This window comes from Sarcophilus harrisii, chromosome 1 (assembly GCF_902635505.1).
Source record: "Sarcophilus harrisii chromosome 1, mSarHar1.11, whole genome shotgun sequence".
Taxonomy (NCBI): domain Eukaryota; kingdom Metazoa; phylum Chordata; class Mammalia; order Dasyuromorphia; family Dasyuridae; genus Sarcophilus; species Sarcophilus harrisii.
The window spans coordinates 127058002-127078020 of record NC_045426.1 but is presented as its reverse complement, the minus strand read 5'-3'; the positions used below and the strand labels follow the sequence as shown (position 1 = coordinate 127078020).

The window sequence follows — 20019 nt, the reverse complement described above, 5'->3', positions numbered from 1 at the left end:
TATAGTTATACATAATGTAAGGGAATATTGTACAGTAAGAAATGACAACAGAGATTGTTTCAAAGAAATTTGGGAAGACTTATATAAACTGATTCAGAGTGAAGTGAACAGAACCAGGAGAATAATTTATATGATGATTACAAGATTGAGATATGATACTAAAAGACTTTGGTTGTAGTGACCAACCACAATTCAAGAAAAATGATGATGAAGTATGTTACCTCCTTCTTAGTAAGTGGTTTAAGATGCAAGATGAGGCATAATAGTTTTTGGCATAACAAAAGTGGAGATTTGTTTTGTGTGTATTTAATTGTAGGTGGGTTTTTTTTTTTTTTTTTCAGTTTTTAAAAGAGGTAGAAGAGCAGGTTTAGGGAGAGACTTTTTTCCTTCCCCCCCCCCCCAAAAAAAAAACCCAAACCAGAAGAATCAGAACAAATTGTAGATAAGCAGGTCAGCTTTGAAAGCTGCATGATGAATTTATTTTATACATAAAAAGAAAACAAACTATTGTAGAAATTTGCTGTTGTGTTTACAATCCTCTTTCTATTCCACAATGTATATATAATTTTAAAATTTTTATGTTTAAATTCAGATTTTTAAAAATAAATTTTGACAAGGTCTTGAGCTTTGAGGAGGCTTGTGATATAATAAAAATAGTAATTAATGTTTCCCTTTAAGTACAGGAAAGGAGTATGTAATGTAACAAAGACAGCAGATGGAAAAAGTAACAATAGAGGGTCAGGAGTATAAATAATTTAGCAAATGTGGCAAAAAATAGTGATTTGTGTTCAGCATTACAGAGATGGAACAGAATCAGAGATTGATGTTAAAACCACATGTGTTCTATAAAGAACATCTACTGCCTGAGCTGTTGCAATTACTGCTATTTGATTTTCCCTATTCAAATTTCTTTCCATTTCACTCAGCGGTCAAATTGGTCTTCCAAAAATATAGGCCTATCGTATTCCTTACTACTCATTCAATAAATTTAAGTGGCTCCCTCTTATCTCCACAAACAAATATAAAATTTTCTTTTAAAGTCTTTGTTTACCCAACCCCTTTTTACTTTTCCAGTCTTCTTATACTTTACCCTCTCTTTGTATTAATACTGGCCCCCTTGCTTTTCCTCCTTTGTGATCCCATTATAATTTTTTAAATTTTCAATAGTATTTTGTTTTCCAAATACATGTAAAGATTTCAGCATTCATTTTTTAAGACTTTGTGTTCTAGATTTTTCTCCCTCCTTCCCTTACCCTCCCCTCTTTCCAGATTAGCAAGCAATCTGATGTAGATTAAATATATACAATTCTTTTAAACAATTCTTTTAAATTTTAAAATATTTTCATATTTGTCATGTTGTGCAAGAATATAAGATTAAAAGGGAAAAAACCATGAGAAAAAAAAACACCAAGTGACAACAAAAAAGGTGAAATATTACTATGCTTTGATCCACTATTACTATGTAATTACTATATTTTGAATCACCTCATTGTTGAGAAGAGCCAAGACCATCACAGTCGATCATCACATAATCTTGTTATTCTGTACAATGTTCTCTTGGTACTGTTCAGTTCAGAATCAGTTCATTTAAGTCTTTCTAGATTTTTCTGAAATGAGCCTGCTCAGTTCACTCAGAATCAGTTCATTTAAGTCTTTCTAGATTTTTCTGAAATGAGCCTGCTCAGTTCACTCAGAATCAGCTCATTTAAGTCTTTCTAGGTTTTTCTGAAATGAGTCTGCTTATTTCTTATAAAACAATAATATTCCATTATATTCATATACCAAAACTTCTTCAGGCATTCTCCTACTGATAAGCATCCTTCAATTTCCAGTTCTTTGCCACTACAAAAAGAACTGCTACAACATTTTTTGCACATGTGATACAACCTTATTTTTTGACTGAACATTTTCACTTCTGTCTCCCAGTTCTAAAACTTTCTCTCCCCCCTCATTTTTTTCTCCAGTTTCCCAGCTTCCTTTGTCACAGCATAGTAGTTTGCATGTTGTCTCCCCCATTAGACTTTTAATTCATTGAGAAAAGAGACCGATTTCTGACCTTTATTCTTTAGTCAAGCCTATTTATTAATAGGTATGTAATAAATGACAATTGACTGATTGAAGTGAAATAACTTCAGAGTTTAGAACTAGATGGGATCCCAGAGGCTATCTGACCTTACTTCCTTCCTTTACAGAAATAGTACTCATAGCCAGAGAAGTTAAGTCACAGACAGTGATGGTGATAGAACTTAATCTGACTTTGAGAGTCATGCCTAGTATTGTTAAACTGAGAAAAAGTTTTTATAGAGAACTTTAATAGAAAGATAGAAAGTCGAAGTCTTTATGGAGTTTAAAGTTTTAATAGGATGTATGTATCCTGGTAGAGAGCAGAAAATGCACTGTGGGAAAGCCTAAGTAAGACTGGATGGGTAAATGGTATCTTAGGCTCTCTTTGTTGGGAACAGAAAAAGTGGGATTTTTGTTTGACTTTATAAATACAACTTACTATTTTTTGTTAAAGCTTTTTATTTTTCAAAACATATGCATGGACAATTCTTCAACATTAGCACTTGTAAAACCTTGTGTTGTGAATAAATACAACTTCTTTAAAGGCTTTGTGATTGTATCTCATTTTTCAGGCTCAATCTATAATATTAGGGAGCTCCTAACTAGAATCTGTTCTTTCTCATTATCATGATTCATTATCTGAAAATTTTCCTAATTATTTAAAAGGAGGTAACTAACATAACATAGATACCACTAGTATAATTCCAGGAAGTTTATATAGAGTAGTTTTCTGCTTACCAATTATATTACATTTGGAATGGTAAGAAAAATTTTAAATTCTTTCATGTTTTTGTTTTCTTCATAGAGCTTATCTTTGCCCACAGCAACCAGTATAATCATGAATTAACTTTTTAGAGGTTTTAAATTTGTTCAGAATTATTCCTCAGTTCTTATGCTTCTGGTACTAAAAATTGTCTTGTTATGTATTGGGACCACTGTTGCACTGATTCATATTTTCCTGTCCTTTACAAAATTTTCTTTTTGAAGGTAGGTGAGGTACTGAATGCTAATATTTCTTGCTCCAGGGTTACTGAGGCTGATAGATGACTTGAACTTGGGAATTCTGAGCTATAGTAAGTTAGAGCCAAATGAAAATCCACATTAATTCCAGGACCATATGGAAGGCCATGAGAATGAACTAAATGAAAATAGTCCAGGTTGAAAATGGAGCAAGTCACAATTTCTGTGTCAATTATCAGTAGGGTCAGGCCTGCCCAAGGATATTGCATTTCCAGTCTAGGTGAAATAGGGAGACCCAATCTCAAAAAAAAAAAAAAAAAAAAAGTATTCTTAGTTTTGGTTCTCCATTATTTTTAAATAATGTATAGTTAATATGAATTCTTTAAGAGTATAGTCTTTTTAATAACAACTTTCATCGTCAATTTTAATTTGATATAGACATTAAATATTATTGTATATTATGTACTGTGTATTATATTTTTAGATTATTTTGAATGTAGATTTTAATCTTAAATTGATTTGCCATTATTTTATGGAAAATGAGAGTTTATTTTATAAGATAAAACACAACTTAATATAAGTATGTTATATTACCCTTATAAATGAAAGATTTCTCTTTTTCATCTCCTCAACTCTGCTACATCTATAAAACAAAGGTCTGAGGGTCATTTATGTCTGCCTGTGCGATATACACACTCATTTCCAGAAGCACTACAGAAGCTTTATCGTGGTGAGTTCAGGTAGGATTATCTTGTTACTCTTTACATTTATAAAGAAATGCTCTTGAGATAAAATTTTGTAACCGGAGATTATATAAATGTCTTTTAAAACTGCATGTTTTAAAACAGTTTAAAACTGAACATGAATTAGATAACTTGATATAATATTAATTATATTTTCAAATTAGTCATTAAAAAGGTAACTGACTAGTTGAATCACTATAGTAAAGTAGGTACAATTTGCCTTCCCTAACGCCCCATTTAAAACTAATTTAAATTATGGCCATAACAAATACTTGATGTGAGATTATAATGCAATTGCTGACAATAGTTTCCCTGCATTTAAAGAAGTTGGTTCTTTACTTAATGCACTTTATTATATGTTTGTAGTAGTTTATAAAGGTTATATAGTTGAAATTATTGGCTAGAATTGGGTTTCTTATTTTTCTGTGATCCCATTTTCTTTTGCTTCAATTTGCTCTTATCAATAAGAATAGTTGGACTTTTTAAAAACTAATTCCAGTGCTGTTCTTCATCTCTCACTTTGACTTTTCAAATACTTTTAGGAGGATTAAATAGTATTTTTCCCTTCCACTTTAGTAAGTAGTGGTAGTAATGACAATAGGTTACATTTACAAAGTTACTAGATAGCTAGATATGTCAAGGTCATTTGACTTAAGTTTATTTGAAAATGACCACGTTAGTCTTGCAATTTATATTTTTCTTATGCACTGAGGAAACTATTCCTTAAAGTATTCATAAAGCTACACTAAATCTAATTTTACTATTTGACATTATTTTAATTATTGCTTGGATGTGACGAATGATATTTTTGTCCCTCCAAAGAGTTTGGGTACCTTACTAAAATAATTTATACCTAAAAAGAAGCCTTTGTTAAAATCATTAAATTTACAAAGTATATGCTTATGCATTTTTTTGTATCTGTTCTTAACATTGGTATTAAAGAATTGGGATGTAAATTTGAGAGAGATTTAATTAAGTACAAGTTTCATTTATATTACTATTTAAAATGTAGCATATTGTTAGCTCTTTTACAACCGGGGTTCAGGAAAACATTGTGTAGTTAATGAGGTAACAATAGATTTTGAACAGATTTCCTAGATCTTTCCTTAATAAATCTATTTAGGATTTTCAAAGAGAAACAGATGTGATTCAGTTCTTCTTTTTTTTTTTTTTTTTTTTTTTTTTTTAAATTTTATTTTTTTATTTAATAGCCTTTTATTTACAGGATATATACATGGGTAACTTTACAGCATTAACAATTGCCAAACCTCTTGTTCCAATTTTTCACCTCTTACCCCCCCCCACCCACTCCCCTAAATGGCAGGATGACCAGTAGATGTTAAATATATTAAAATATAACTTAGATACACAATAAGTATACATGACCAAAACATTATTTTGCTGTACAAAAAGAATCAGACTCTGAAATATTGTACAATTAGCTTGTGAAGGAAATCAAAAATGCAGGTGTGCATAAATATAGGGATTGGGAATTCAATGTAATGGTTTTTAGTCATCTCCCAGAGTTCTTTTTCTGGGCATAGCTAGTTCAGTTCATTACTGCTCCATTAGAAATGATTTGGTTGATCTCGTTGCTGAGGATGGCCTGGTCCATCAGAACTGGTCATCATATAGTATTGTTGTTGAAGTATATAATGATCTCCTGGTCCTGCTCATTTCACTCAGCATCAGTTCGTGTAAGTCTCTCCAGGCCTTTCTGAAATCATCCTGTTGGTCATTTCTTACAGAACAGTAATATTCCATAATTTTCATATACCACAATTTATTCAGCCATTCTCCAACTGATGGACATCCATTCAGTTTCCAGTTTCTAGCCACTACAAAAAGGGCTGCCACAAACATTCGTGCACATACAGGTCCCTTTCCCTTCTTTATAATCTCTTTGGGATATAATCCCAGTAGTAACACTGCTGGATCAAAGGGTATGCACAGTTTGATAACTTTTTGAGCATAGTTCCAAACTACTCTCCAAAATGGTTGGATTCGTTCACAACTCCACCAACAATGAATCAATGTCCCAGTTTTCCCACATCCCCTCCAACAATCATCATTATTTTTTCCTGTCATCTTAGCCAATCTGACAGGTGTGTAGTGGTATCTTAGAGTTGTCTTAATTTGCATTTCTCTGATTAATAATGACTTGGAGCATCTTTTCATATGACTAGAAATAGTTTCAATTTCTTCATCTGAGAATTGTCTGTTCATATCCTTTGACCATTTTTCAATTGGAGAATGGCTTGATTTTTTATAAATTAGAGTTAATTCTCTATATATTTTGGAAATGAGGCCTTTATCAGAACCTTTGACTGTAAAAATATTTTCCCAGTTTATTGCTTCCCTTCTATCAGTTCTTCTTTTAAGAGAGACCCTGCCTAAAATAGGTAATCTCTTGATTTTGTTCAGGTTTTTTTTTTTCAGGTATAAATAGCTCATATGATTGATTTGTATATTTGATGTTATTGTTTTAATATATAAACTTTGTTATGTTCATGTATGCCACTCTGAAATTACTTTTTTTTTTTTTTTTCCTCTTCAAGGTGGCTGTGGAGGCAACGAATCAGGTTATACCTTGAAGGAACTGGAATAAACCCAATTCCTGTAGATCTCCATGAACAACAGCTGAGTTTGGATCAACATAGCAAGGCCCTCAACAGTACAAGAATCTGTGATCAAAGTAGGTTAATGGAGTTAGAGATGTTGTCAATATTATACTTTATATAAGGTTACATTGACTTTTTTTTTTCAATTTTGATATTAGATCAATTATTTTGTATATTTGTCTATTTTGAGGTACTTTATTACTTGAATGAAGTATTTAAAACTATGAAGAGAACACTCCATGGAATAAGTGGGAGAATCTATCATCACATATATTTCATTGCATCACTTATTTATGCTTTTACAAATAGCCATTTTACCTCAGCCTATTTAACCCATCTCTCAAGATTTCTATTGAAAGCATAAGGGGCATCTAGGTGGCACAGTGAATAGAGCACCAGCCCTAAAGTCAGGAGGACCTGAGTTCAAATTTGGTCTCAGACACTTAACTCTTCCTAGCTGTGTGACTCTGGGCAAGTCATTTAACCCCAATTGCCTCAGAAAAAAAAAAAAAAGAAAGAAAGAAAAAAAAATACCTCATTAAAAAAAGAAAGAAAGAAAGCACGACTATCTTTAATCCAGTTCATAACTTTAGAGTCATTCTAGACTCTCTTCTTTTTTGTATCTATAACTGTCTCTCTACTCAGACTTGGTTTCCATTCTTTCCTCTCTCCAATCCATCTTTAACACAATTGCCAAAGTTTCCTCCCCCCACCCCCCACCCCCCATAAGCATGTCTTGACTATCTGTCCTTTGCTCAGAGTTGCCTGCTGCATTTAGGATAAAATGTATACTCTTAAGCCTAGAATTTGTAGCTTAAGACATTCTAACTCCATCTTTTCTTTCCAGTAATATTTCACATTGCTCCAATTGATACATTCTGCATTCCAATATAACTACACTAATAATTATATCTCAAACTAGTGTTGTCTTCTGTTCCCCATACATTTGTACCAGCATCATTTTTTTTTTTTTTGTTCTGGAATTGTACTACCTCTTCAACTTATCTCTTGGAATTTTTTTCCTTGAAGGGTAAGTTCAAATGTTATATCTTCCCTAAAGCCTTCTTCTTTTTAGATCGCTTTCCCTTTTCAGATTACCTTATATTTATCTGCGTAAGATCAGTTTCCCTCCAGTAGAAATTAAGTTCTTGGACTCAAGGATAGTTTGGTTTTTGTCTTTTGTCTCTACCATCTAGTACACATGCCTTCTCAATTGCAAATGTTTTGTAAATGCTTGTTTAATTGAATGATGATTTGGAGGCAGCATATAATCTAGCATTTTATTGACATTTTAATCAAATGTAAGCATGTAAGCACCTTTCAGAAAATGTTAGTTGTTTAAAGAGAAGGGCCTGTTTTATTTCTAGCTTGATATTCCCAGTAACTAGCATATGTACCTGACACATAATAAGACTTTTAATGAATTGAGTCTACATAAAATACAATCTTTTATTTTCCTTCACTGAATTTAGCTAAACTGTTGCTGGACTGTACATTTGAGTCTTTTGCAATTAGGAGGGACTATGGGACCTTGCTTTGTAGCATAATAGACTGGGATGATATAGGATCACTTGTGTAACACCAAAAGACATTGAGGCTAGACTTTAGTTGATAGACCTTTAAATATATAAAAGCTTATTCTTTTTCCCTACCATCTGCATGGCATGTAACTCCTTTGAAATAAAAATCTCATTGGGTTTATATGTACTTATCTTCTAGATTATATGTGTTAATTCATTTTATTACAAATGTTTTGAGGCGTCTCAATCCCAAATTTATTTTCTTTCTCCAGTTAAAGAAAACTAACACTAATAGAATTATAGATAATCTTCAGTTATATTATGGCAAATAGTTTTATACTTATATTTTTCTTCTATAATTTTATCACTGTTACAAGAAAAATCTAGAGATGTGGTAGGAGATAAAATTTAAAGTAAGCCTGCCTTTTATTTTCAGGAACATCTTTTTGCTACAATGGCTCTCAGGCTATATAGTAACAAGTGTTTAACACTTGAAAGGTATTGTTCCACCCTTTTTTTTTTAAAAAAAAAAAAAAAAAAAGGTAAAATAACTGCTAAAAAGACATATATTGGCAGGGGGAAGGGGAGAAGTAGGGCATTTGAAAGGCATAAATCCAGTAGAGAGGTTTTAGAAGATTGAACCATCCCATTCTAAATTAGAGACAGGGAAATGTTTTAATTTTCTTTATATCTTCTCTTGAACATACTCAAATCTCTTATCTCATCAATTTCGATGTGCCCTTCAGTGATAATGAACAGCCATGAAACAGTTCAGATCTCTATGACTCTTTGCCTTTGTCCTTCCCAGTTTCACCATTAGATCTTTTTTCTGTTTTTCACTCTCACCATAAGACCAATTCATCTTCTTTTAGGATTATGTATTTTCCCCTGATTATATCCTTTACTTCTCCAAAGTTCTTCCTAATACATTATAGCCTACTCATATCTATCATTTGTGCCTTGATTACCCTATTTGTAATAATCATTTTCAGATTTTTTTCAGACTATGTTTCATGTCTCCTAGGTATACAACAACATCAGTAGAAATTGGTATTTTTTTTAAAAGAGTGTTTCTGGAAGAAGTTGGGATCATTAAAAGAGCTTTTCAATTCCTTAGGGGCAATGTAGCCTACTCTTTTCCTGCTTAATTTTGAGCCTAGCTCATTGTCTTTTTGTCTTATCTGTTCCGGAAATCTGAGAGTGAAAAAGGTCTGCCAGTCATAATTTGTGGAGTAAACATTCTACAAACACTTTTCCTTTGTGGCTTGTCAGATTAAATTTTTGAGTCATTATGTTCCTCTTTTTAGGAAACTCAATAATACTTCTAATACTGTGTCATCCACAAACAAACAAAAAAAAAATGAATGATATCTTACCATCCATAGAGATCACCTCTTAAACTTGCACTTGGCTGGATCTCCTCCATCAAAGGGAAAAGCACTTTTGTTGAAAATATCTCCTTATTTTATAAATTTCTTTCTGTTTATTTATTTTCAGGTCATTAACAAGGATATTTATGCCTTTCAAGGAATCTTGAGAGATAACTTGTTGGAATAGTTTATTAACTGGGCATTTAGCTTGACCAAATCAAATGCACTTAAAAAAAAATCAAACTATGAACACTGGGAATCTTAATCTCTATTTTTCAGACAATTATGTAATGGTAAAGATATGATCTGTTATAGAATGTTGTTTACAAAAATCTCCTGTTCTCTACTATTATCCTCTTTGTCGATATGTATATAGGGGATTCTCTTTAAAATTTTTTACACAAATATTTATAGAATGCCTTTAATAAAGAAGACCTTGTCCCCAAGGAGCTTGCATCTTTTAATCTCATAGTATTAGTATTTGGACCTGTTACTTCACTGGTATATTGAGTTTTTGGACTCTACCAGTGGAGCTCAGCATCTTTTTGAAATTTTGAGTCTGGGTTGTTTAGAACACTGAGAGGTTGAGGCTTTCCCAAGATCATAAATCCAATAAGTGGTACAGATAAGACTTGAACTCAGATTTTCCTGATTTCTGGCCAGTTCTCTATTCATTACACCTTTGTATATTTTCATATGGGATGGAAGTAGACATATATTGATACCTTTTTGATGTTTTTTAGCCATCCTTTTGGGTATTAGGTCTAAACTTTTTTCTATGCTTTTGGTATTTTTTTCTTCCTTTCCTCTATCTTGGTAGTCATCCTTCTATACTTTCACAGTTGTCACCTCTCATACAGATTTCTTCCCTGTGTTCCCTTGACCTTGTCATGCTGCTTTTACTTTCTTTGCTTTAATGCCTTAAAGTTTTCTGTCTATTGCTTTAGTGAATTTTGTCTTTGTAAATATCTTTTCATTTTTCTCTTTGAGAACTTTTCCTATAATTGGTGGGGAATATGGCTATACCACATCCACTGTAATATTTGAATGCCACAAGTGGTACTTTTATAGTATATTATGTGTTTATATCACTTTCATTAAAAACATGTGAATATAGATATGTGTGTGTGTATTTATATATCAATCTATATATTTATGTATCTCTTCTGTCTCTTTACCCAACAAGCATCTCATGTGCAGATTTTTTTAAAAGAGGAAAAAAAGTTCTGCCAAATCATTCAACACATTAGTTGAGTCTAACAGTATACCTCAAAGTCCTTCTCTTCTATAATGAAGTGAGAGAGCTACACTTTGTTAAATCTTCTATTAGTCATTTTAATTGTATAACATTCAGTTTAATTTTAGTGATCATTTCCTTTACATTACTGTGGTCATTGTGTATATTTTTCTGGTTCTGCTTTCTTTATGACAGTTCTAATAATTCTCTAAATTCTTTATATTTGTTATTTCTTACAGTGTAATACTATTCTATTATGCTTATGGATCACAATTTCTTTAACCATTTCTCAATCGTTTGGTATGAACTTGGTTTCCGTTTTCTTGTTAGCTGTGCCCCAGACTTAACTTGGGGTATATGTATACCTAGTGGTGTGAATCTCTGGTTTATAACACATGAGCATTTAAATATCTTTTTTTGGGGGGGAGGCTAACAAAATTCCACATTTCTTTGGTTGGATTAATTTATACATCTGCCAGTAGTGCATTATGTTGGTTTTCTTAAAGCTCCTTTATTGTAGAAATGATCTTTGCCAATTTTTGGAGTATAAAATGAAGCCTCAGAGTTGTTTTGTATTTTTTTCATTATCTGGAGCAGTCTTTGTTACAATTGCTAATAGTTTATAATTCTTTATTTGAGAATGATTTGGGACAGCTTGCTGCCTGGCCATAGGCTGATATGAAAGAGGAGGGATTCCTGAATAGAATCATTGAGTAAATGGGAGGGGATGAAATAGTCACAAGTGACAAGCAGTTAGGTCTACCTCATCCTCGTACATTAAAAGGATATACATCCTCGTATAGTCTCAGGCAAGATCATTAGCTACAAAGTTTAAGGAGAGAAAAGATGATTTGGAATGTCTGCTGTGAGGAATTTATGAGAGTTGGGAAGAGGGTATGAGCCTGATTGTTATTGGAATAAATTGATGGCTGATACTGTCAGTTATCCTAAATTTGTGTTTGAGAAGGCTGTGGGTTTCTTTGCATGGCCTTGTACTGGACAGATAAGTTTGTTTTACCTTTTGTTTGCAGAATCTTAGGCTTTTTCTCAGTCGTACTGAATGGAAAAATTGACATTTTCTCATGCATGATGACTCTTCTAAAAAACTACATATATTAAGGTTTATATAGACAAATGAATGTTAATAATAAAAATGTCCCTACTTAATCTCAACAAAGGTCACATTTTGGGATTAGGGAATCATAAAAACCAGCAGTTTCTGATCTGTCACTTTTTTGGTAGTAAGATTCAAGATTTTTTCTGTTCAAGTATCCTTCTGTCAGATTCCTTGAGAATTGATTCCTCCGTGCTCTCAGAATTGTGTTATTTGACCTAGTTAGGCTATTTTTTCCATCTTATTTCTTAATTTTTAATGCCTGATGTAGAATAGATAGGACTGATAAGATTTCAAATATGGTTGCACCAATGACCTTGATGTCAAAAGCAATTTGTTACAAAAGTCATAGATCTTTTCCAGTTTTTCCTTTGTGTTATCTTTCTTCAAGTTTCATCATTACTTCTCTTTGGGTGATTTTTCTCATTTAAGTTTCTGGTCAAGCTTTCTATAAATTTGTTCCTGCCACTACTACTCATTGCTTTAAAGCAATACTGCCTATTCTTTTTACCATCCTCCTCAGTAAAAATGAGTTCATATTCTCTGTTTAGCAAAATAAAATATTTTCCAAATGAGGCTAATTTCTGGGCCCTTTGATCTCATCATTGTGACAACATATTTATATAGGTTAAAATTTAGGAAATTATAATTATCTGTTAATGGCTATTCCTCCCATATTTTCCAAAACAGTTTGATGTTCTAGTTGTAATCCATCTTTCTCATTTTACTTTTCATTTCATATTAATTTAGAACTTTATTTTAATACGTTGATATTTTGAATTTACTTAGCTAATTTGAGAATCACTCCTATAATCAATGATGAGTTCTGTCTATTAAAATATAATTATTTTAAAATGTAAATAGTTTTATTATGTGATAGTTCTTTGTATTTTGTTGATACAAGAAGAGAAATGAATTGAGGTACCAAGCAGTAATATAAAAATAGTAAGCTTTGTTTTATAAAGAAGGTAGGAGAGTTAGATGTTGAAGATTGTAACCAAGTGGAATTTCAAAGTTCTCTGGGCCTTCCTATATTAGAGTTCTAACTAGTAGTGATGCTAATGCTAAGATTTCCAGGAGTTGTTCCTCATTGATTGTCATTCAGTCATAGTTCTGGTTATGTTCATCTTTGAATGTTTATTCTCATTATACAATCAATAATATTCACCACCATATATCATAAACCTCTTTAAAAAAAAAAAAACCAGAAATTACTTCCTAGTAGTGATTATTCAAGTCAAGATTTTACTCTTAAGGATTTTTCCTTAATCTTTTCTCTTTTCTCTAGTTGAACACATTTTTCAGAGAATTCTCTCCATGTAAACATTACTACTGGTACATTATTTGAATGTACTATTCAACCCAAACCACTTCTTTACTAGGTTTCTATCACGTTAAACCACAGCTATTTACTCCTTTTACTCCTTTGACTGTGATAAAATAAACCCAGTAGGTATAGTAGTGAGGATCTAGTGGAGGTTATGTGATATAAATTTGTAGTGGGTGAAATCAGTTTAATTTTGTGACTTTCTCTAGCAATACTCAGCAGCCCTGGAGCAGGAACACAGAAATCGGATGGTGAGGGTTACCCAGGAATGAGGATTCGCAGCTCGGGAACAGTGGAAGGTCAGTGGGACAAGGGATTCTAGGGAGTAGTTAGTGAGACACTAGAATGAAAAATATGGGTAAAAGCTTCATAGAGTTTTGAGGAAAAACAAACTAAGTAGGAGAATTGGGTTGGATTAACAGAAAAATATTTAGAGAGATTGAAGGTCACAATAAGAAAAAATTAAAGGTAGCTGACTAAGAAAATAGAAGAGGTAGAAGATAGGCTGTTAATTATTCATGGTCAGTTACTCTGGAAATGATACATTTCTGGTGGTTGTGGGCTATGTGTGATTGCCTTGTGATGGAAAGGTTTTTGGAGTTGATGACATTAAAAGAGTTGAGAGATTTGATTGCTAAGAGGGGTTATCAGTGTGAACTTTAAAAAGTCTTTGATGTTAATTGTGTGGAAGTGGGATAGAGAAGATTGAACCAAATGTTAAAGTCAGAATATATCTGGAAGTTAGTAGATAATTGTAGCAAGAAAGTAGTATAAATGAATTGAATGGATCTTTGAGGGGGGAAGTACAAGAATTCTTACATATAATTATGATATCCTTCCAACATTCTAAACTTGATAATAAAGAAGTATCTTTAGATCAAATCAATTCAGTATATGTTGACTATAACCTTGAGGGCAGGGGCTGTTGTTCATTTTGTCTTCAAATCTCAGTGCCCATCATGTGGAGTACTTTGAATGTAGTAAGTACTTAATAAATGATTTTGAATTAAGCCTTTTTTTGTGACAAGTTTCTTGCCTAGGGCAGGATAAGATAAATTTTGGATAAAATACAGTTCTTATGTGTCATAGAATTTACGGTTTAGTAGGAAGATATGATATAAAATACGTGCAGCTTTTTTTTTTCCCCAGAAAATAACATAAAAGTTATTAAGCAAGGCACGTGCATATTTTGGAAACATCTTTTATATACAGTTAGTTAAATAGTAAAAATAACAATAGATAAGTATAACTGAAATATATAAGCAAATTTGTTCACTTCCAGGAGAATCAGATATTGATCTTTGAAAAGAGTAACATTTGAGTTGATCTTCATGATTTTTCTATTGATAGAAGTTGTTGCTTCACATGACTTTTTGTGATTGTGTTTGGGAGAAAAAAGAAAGTTTGGGATATAATATTGCTTTTTCATATCTTTTGCCTTTTGTGTTTTTTTGTATTATTTTTAGTAAAGGAGGATTTTTTTGTTGTTATTGAAACTGGGATTGAATCTTGGCTTTGCCACTTGTTACTTGTGTAAATGTGTCACTTAAACCCATGAACCTCAATCTAGAATGAGGGGGTTGGCCTAGATGACTTCTCAATCTCTTCAAATTCTTAAATCTTTGATCCAAAGAATGTTCTTGAGTTTGGTGGAGGCTTTGCTTGTTTTAGTGACATGTTAAGATAAAAGAAAATAGATCTATAGATAATGTGCTGTAAGTACGGAGATTTTGACAGAATTTTTCAAAATTCAAAATGCTTTGCTTTTTATCTGGTAAAGATTTGTTTTTATATGTGCATCTGAAAAATAATCTAGTGAAATGTTTGAATGTCTTTTATGTGGTACTGAAAATGGTAAATTTATGTCTTTTTATCTAGCCATAAGGCACTTAACATAGATACATTGGTTGGTGTTAAATAATATAGGTGTGTCTTGATATATATGTGCATTCCCTAAAAGTTGTTTGAAGAGAATTTTCATGTTAGATGATGTTTGTGAGGGGAATTTATCTTAGAATTATAAATATCATAAAATGATTTAAAATAAGATTTATTTTAATGGTAAATTGAAGAGTTGTTTTAATAATAACATTACTACCTTTCTATAAGTCTGAACTTTCAAATATGTTTTTAGAGTGAGTTGTGCTTACTTTGCTTGTGAAAGTAAAATGTTTTCACTTGTCAGCTGCTGTAATAAAATATCTTAAGAAATATGGTTACTAAGACTTCAGTCAGATATCAGTATTGAAAAGTTTGTAAAGAGATACTGAAGGTAAAGGATGTGTGTGTGTGTAATTTACCTTTTTAGAGAAAGACTGGCATTTTGAATTTTATCTCAGGAGAAATTTATTTAATTGGTATGTATTTAAAGTACATATTTCATGATTTAAAAATAATAGGGAATAATCTTATTAAATAAAAATTTCATGTTAAAACATTCCTGTATGTATTTATACACATACATTCCTATATACATACATATGTAGTTAATATAAGCAAATATCTTGGCCATTTATATTTCATTGCCTGCAGGAGCTGAGGTTTCTGGGCCATACCTTTTGCCAGTAAGAGCACTAAATGAAGTCTTCATTGGGGAAAGTCTGTCATCCAGGTATGTTAAAATTTCTGCTCTTAATTTTGTCATTTTTATGTTTGTTATATAGTTCTTTGGAAATTCATTAAATTTTCAAAACATAAATTTGAAACTTTTTAATCCTCTTTTCTACCCTTTCTTTTAATTTGTAAATTAATGTTTTTGCATGGAATATACATTTTAATTTTGTATTTTTTCATCCTCTTCTTTCTTTCAAATTTATTCCTCTATTTTGGTTGCTTTCAGACTTTTGATTCTTCAGGTTTTCATAACAGATTTAGAAAATGCCAGAGGAACATTATTGTTCTGAGGAAATATATGGATATATAAAATATAAAATTGATTTGGCTGTTGATGGCACTTACAGTATATGTATAATTTCTCTTCCTTTTACTAATTTTACTGCAAGGAGTTGGAGATAGAGACTTACAGCTATCTCTTTGGATGATTATTTGCCTTCCTAGCAATCACTAGGAACTCGATTTATAACTCCTCTTGGTACGTATCTGAATTCTCCAGTAATTATATAAAATCTGTAATTTGCTGCAGGTCAAATCTTGCTACAATTGATATTTGCAGTGAGAAAGAAAATTTTTTTTCAAACTATATGTCCATTCACCTCAGGAAATAATGTATAGAACAAAATGTGAACCTAATAAATTTGGATATCTTCTTTTGTGTTTTAATGGGTTTGATCTGTATATTTCAGAATAGTAGGGAAATTATTGTATGAAGATAAATGTTGATAAGGCTTAATGAATCTAAAATGAAATATAATCAGTAATGTATATTTTTGTATCCTGGCAATAATAAAATGAGAAAATTCTTTGTTCTATTTAATGATAAAGCTGGTTTCTGTATTTAAGAGAGGAGAAAACTTTGAAGTTTGGAGAAAGTTCCTCTTTTAAGTTCTTTTGTGCTATCCAGACTCCTTTTTCCTTCATAATATCATAAGTTATTATCCCTGAAAGGAATCATCTAGTTTCACTTCCTTCTTTTGATTCATGTTGCTTTTTTTGGATTCTTTTCTTCTTTGACTATCATTCCCATTATTAAATAAAAGCCTGCAATTATAAACATTTTATGCACTGTACTTTGTAAGATTATAGCCTATTCATTTGTGATTCGTTTGAATAAAATTTGGTATGTGTTAATTCAATCTTCAACCCCATTCAAGAGGTTTTGGTTATCTAAAGATTTTTTTCTTCCACAAAATATCTGATTGACCCAGATGCTGACCATATTATAGTGAGGTTGCTCTGTATTTTATATTTTCAAAGTGCTATATATTCTTAATAATTATGTCTTATTGATAAGCATAAAGTATGTTTAAAGTGAGGAACACTTAACCCCTAAATCCCCCAAAGCCCATTTTTTTCCATTTGTCCTAACCTAGAATGTCTCATTCTTGGACTGTCGCTGTGGACAGTGTAAGAAGAGGTATAACCACTCTTAAGGGACTGTGAGTTTTTTTTAAGAAATCATTTTCCTGGAACAAAATTCTGAAGACTGACTAACCTGTTATACTCCTGCATGTGATAATGAGATTAATTTTCCCAATATAATCTGTATTATCTCCTGTACCCTTTTCTCTTATTCTTAGTCTCCCCCCCGCAGACTCTAATCACCCTTCTCTTGTGTTGTCTTGCTGTGTCCCAATCCACCTTCTTTAATAAATTCTTTTCCATTTTCTTTAATTTCTTCTACTTCCCCTATTCCCTTAAATTTCCTATTATGTCAAGACATTTTGGCTTGTGCTGGTGGTCTACATTTTAGTTCTAGATGCTTTTGGTGTATTGCATCACTTTCTCTTCTTTTTGCACCTCATATCTCAAATGTGCCTTTAATCCTATTTCTCTGTGTTTTCAGTATTGTGACAACCATTACTACTGCTTACGCTGGCCTTGTTTGTAGTAAATTGTGCCACCCTCACTCTCCATTTTCTACAGAGATCAACAGATTTATGATTAAAGAAAAAATATGAGGAGAGCAGAATCTTATATTTTGTAAGAAGAATTAAGGATATGTGAGATATTGACCCAAATTGAGCCCTTCTAGAAATGATGAAAAAGTTTGTATTGGAAGATTGTTCTTTCCTTTGCACCAATGTAACATATATGTTTAATTGATTAAAAAGCTACACCTACAAAGGTTTTTTTCTTAACTTCTGCTAAGATGATTACTTTTCTCTGCCAGGCATAATATCCAGTGCAACTAATAATGTCATCTTTCAGAAATTTTCAAACAGTTGGAAATCATCCAAAAATACATTTCATTTTAAAAGTTTCACTTTCACTTTTTTTATGGCAAAGGTAACTCATTTGATTCTAGATTTGTAAATTATAATACATCTATTAAGAGCAAATGCTATTTTCATTGCCAGCTTTACCTAATGCTACATTGTTAAATTTGTTTAAGTGGTTGAGATTTTCTTTGGACTCTAACCAAATATTATTTTTTTTTCTAGTTTAAAGGAAAATATAGTAAATCACTTAAGATGTAAGCAGTTCTCATTTAACTTAGTTCAATGACTGCTAGACGCAATATTTAATAAGTATTCATTTCCTTGGAGAAATGAAATCCACTTAAAAGTTTAATCTTTTTAGTAATGAAGTCAGTTATTTTACTAGATGTCCTGAGGATGGGAAATAAAATTATCTCCAAAAATTACATGAAGAATCTTCTGTTAGAAATAAGTGCTTGCAAAAAAAAAAGGAACATTGAGCCAGACAAGGTGGGAGATAATTTAATTTTTTAAAACAAAAATTGAATTAGTGTCACAGTCAGTGTCATGGCATACCTTTACCTTATTTAGAATTAACTTTAGAATTCAGTGGTTCTAATAGAGGGCTGTGTTCTGTTTTACTTAGGGTGAACTATAAATCCTGCAAACCCAGTTTTACATTTTCAATTCATAGGGCCTCCTACTATGAAATATCAATTGATGATGGTCCCTGGGAAAAACAGAAGAGTTCAGGACTCAATCTGTGCACTGGAACAGGATCAAAAGCCTGGTGAGTAACTAGATATTTTGCTTTTAAGTTGTTAATGGTCGTAAGTACCTCAATTCATTTGGATGTCTTATATTAGGGATTTTTAAGGTTCTGAGGGAAAAAAGAATCTATTAACATTTTTGCCCCTCCTAAGAAGTGATCTGTGTGACTTTGGAACTGATATTTCCTCTTCTGGAGTCTTAGTATTCTAGTATTTAAAGTGAGTGTTGGCACATATGATTTCTAAGGTCTGTTCCAACTCTGGATTCTGTAATCCATATTGCCTAGAGAACATGAGTTTTTAACATATTTTGTTTGATAGACTTCTTTGGCAGTCTGATGAAATCTTTGGAGTTCTTCTCAGAAGTATGTTTTTAAATACAAAATAAAATACATAAGATTACAAAGGAAATCAATTATATTTAATTAGAGTTCTTAAAATATTTTTTCAAAAAGTTAAAGGACCTCAGATGAAAAACCCTTACCATAGTAGTAGAGGGATCTCAGAAGATCTGCTTCTACTTCTTGCATTATTGTTGAAGCTCAGTGTCAGTACTTTGAGTACACAGTACTTTGTACCAAAGTAATTGCTTTGAAGAAATGTAACAGAAATGGGAAAAGTGGTAGCACATTGGTACCACAAACTGGATCATTTCCAGTGGAATGCAGGCAGAAGAGCAATACTCTAGCATGCTTTGTGATAATTATATACAAAAGCTGAGACTATTAAGTGAGGAAAAGAGACCTCATGAAAGACATGGTAAATACTTTAAGAATTTGAGAGGGCTATCATATAAAAGATGTGATTCATTCTGCTTGTCCCCAGATGGCAGAGCAAAGACTTATTGCACAAAGGAAAAACATCATAACAGATTATTGCAGAATGGGTTGGGCTGCCTTAGTAGGTTTTTCTTCACTTAGGGACCTTTAAGGGAAAAAACCTAGATGGCTACCTATATATATATATATATATATATAGAGATAGAGAGAGCAAGAGCGCGAGCAGATTATTGTGTGAGTATGAATTGAAATAAATGTCTTTTGAGGTCCCTTTTAACATTAAAATTCTCTGATTATTTGAAATTAGATGTGACCTTTTGGTAATAATTAAGCATAAAAATATACTGAAGAACAGCTAAGAGTAATAGAAGGACAAATTACATAGCATGCATAAATACTGAGGACATGTGCTTTTGACTCCATTCCTTCCCATTTTAAGTAAATTATTGCACAATGATATCAAGTCACTGCCCTATTCAATACACTCAGTGGCACCCTATTGCTTCTTTGATAAAATATAAGTTTCTTGATTAAGTTTTAAAGTCCTTCATCACCTAACCTCAATCTGTCTTTTCATCCTGGGTGTACATTACTTCTGCCATACTCTATGATCTAACCAAACTATTTTCTCTTCCTTACACACAATGCTTCATCTCCCTTCTCTTTGTATTGACAGTCCAGATTCTTGGAATGTACT

At 31.9% G+C, this 20019-nt stretch overlaps 1 protein-coding gene across 9 annotated transcripts in view; it reads left to right on the top strand.

Moving 5' to 3' along the window:
• NADK2 (NAD kinase 2, mitochondrial) overlaps positions 1–20019 on the top strand; it is a 58978-nt gene that overhangs the window by 21169 nt on the left and 17790 nt on the right. For 2 of the 9 annotated variants that reach the window (XR_004233592.1, XM_031964176.1), the window contains exons 5-10: positions 3681–3764; positions 6326–6462; positions 13166–13255; positions 15489–15567; positions 16946–16989; positions 18468–18563. Coding sequence is in view for 8 of the 9 variants with exons in the window: in XM_031964176.1 (XP_031820036.1) it covers positions 3681–3764; positions 6326–6462; positions 13166–13255; positions 15489–15567; positions 16946–16989; positions 18468–18563 (530 nt within the window). In the remaining variant the exon portion in view is untranslated. The other 7 variants (XM_023496134.2, XM_031964177.1, XM_031964178.1 and 4 more) reach the window with 6 other exon arrangements.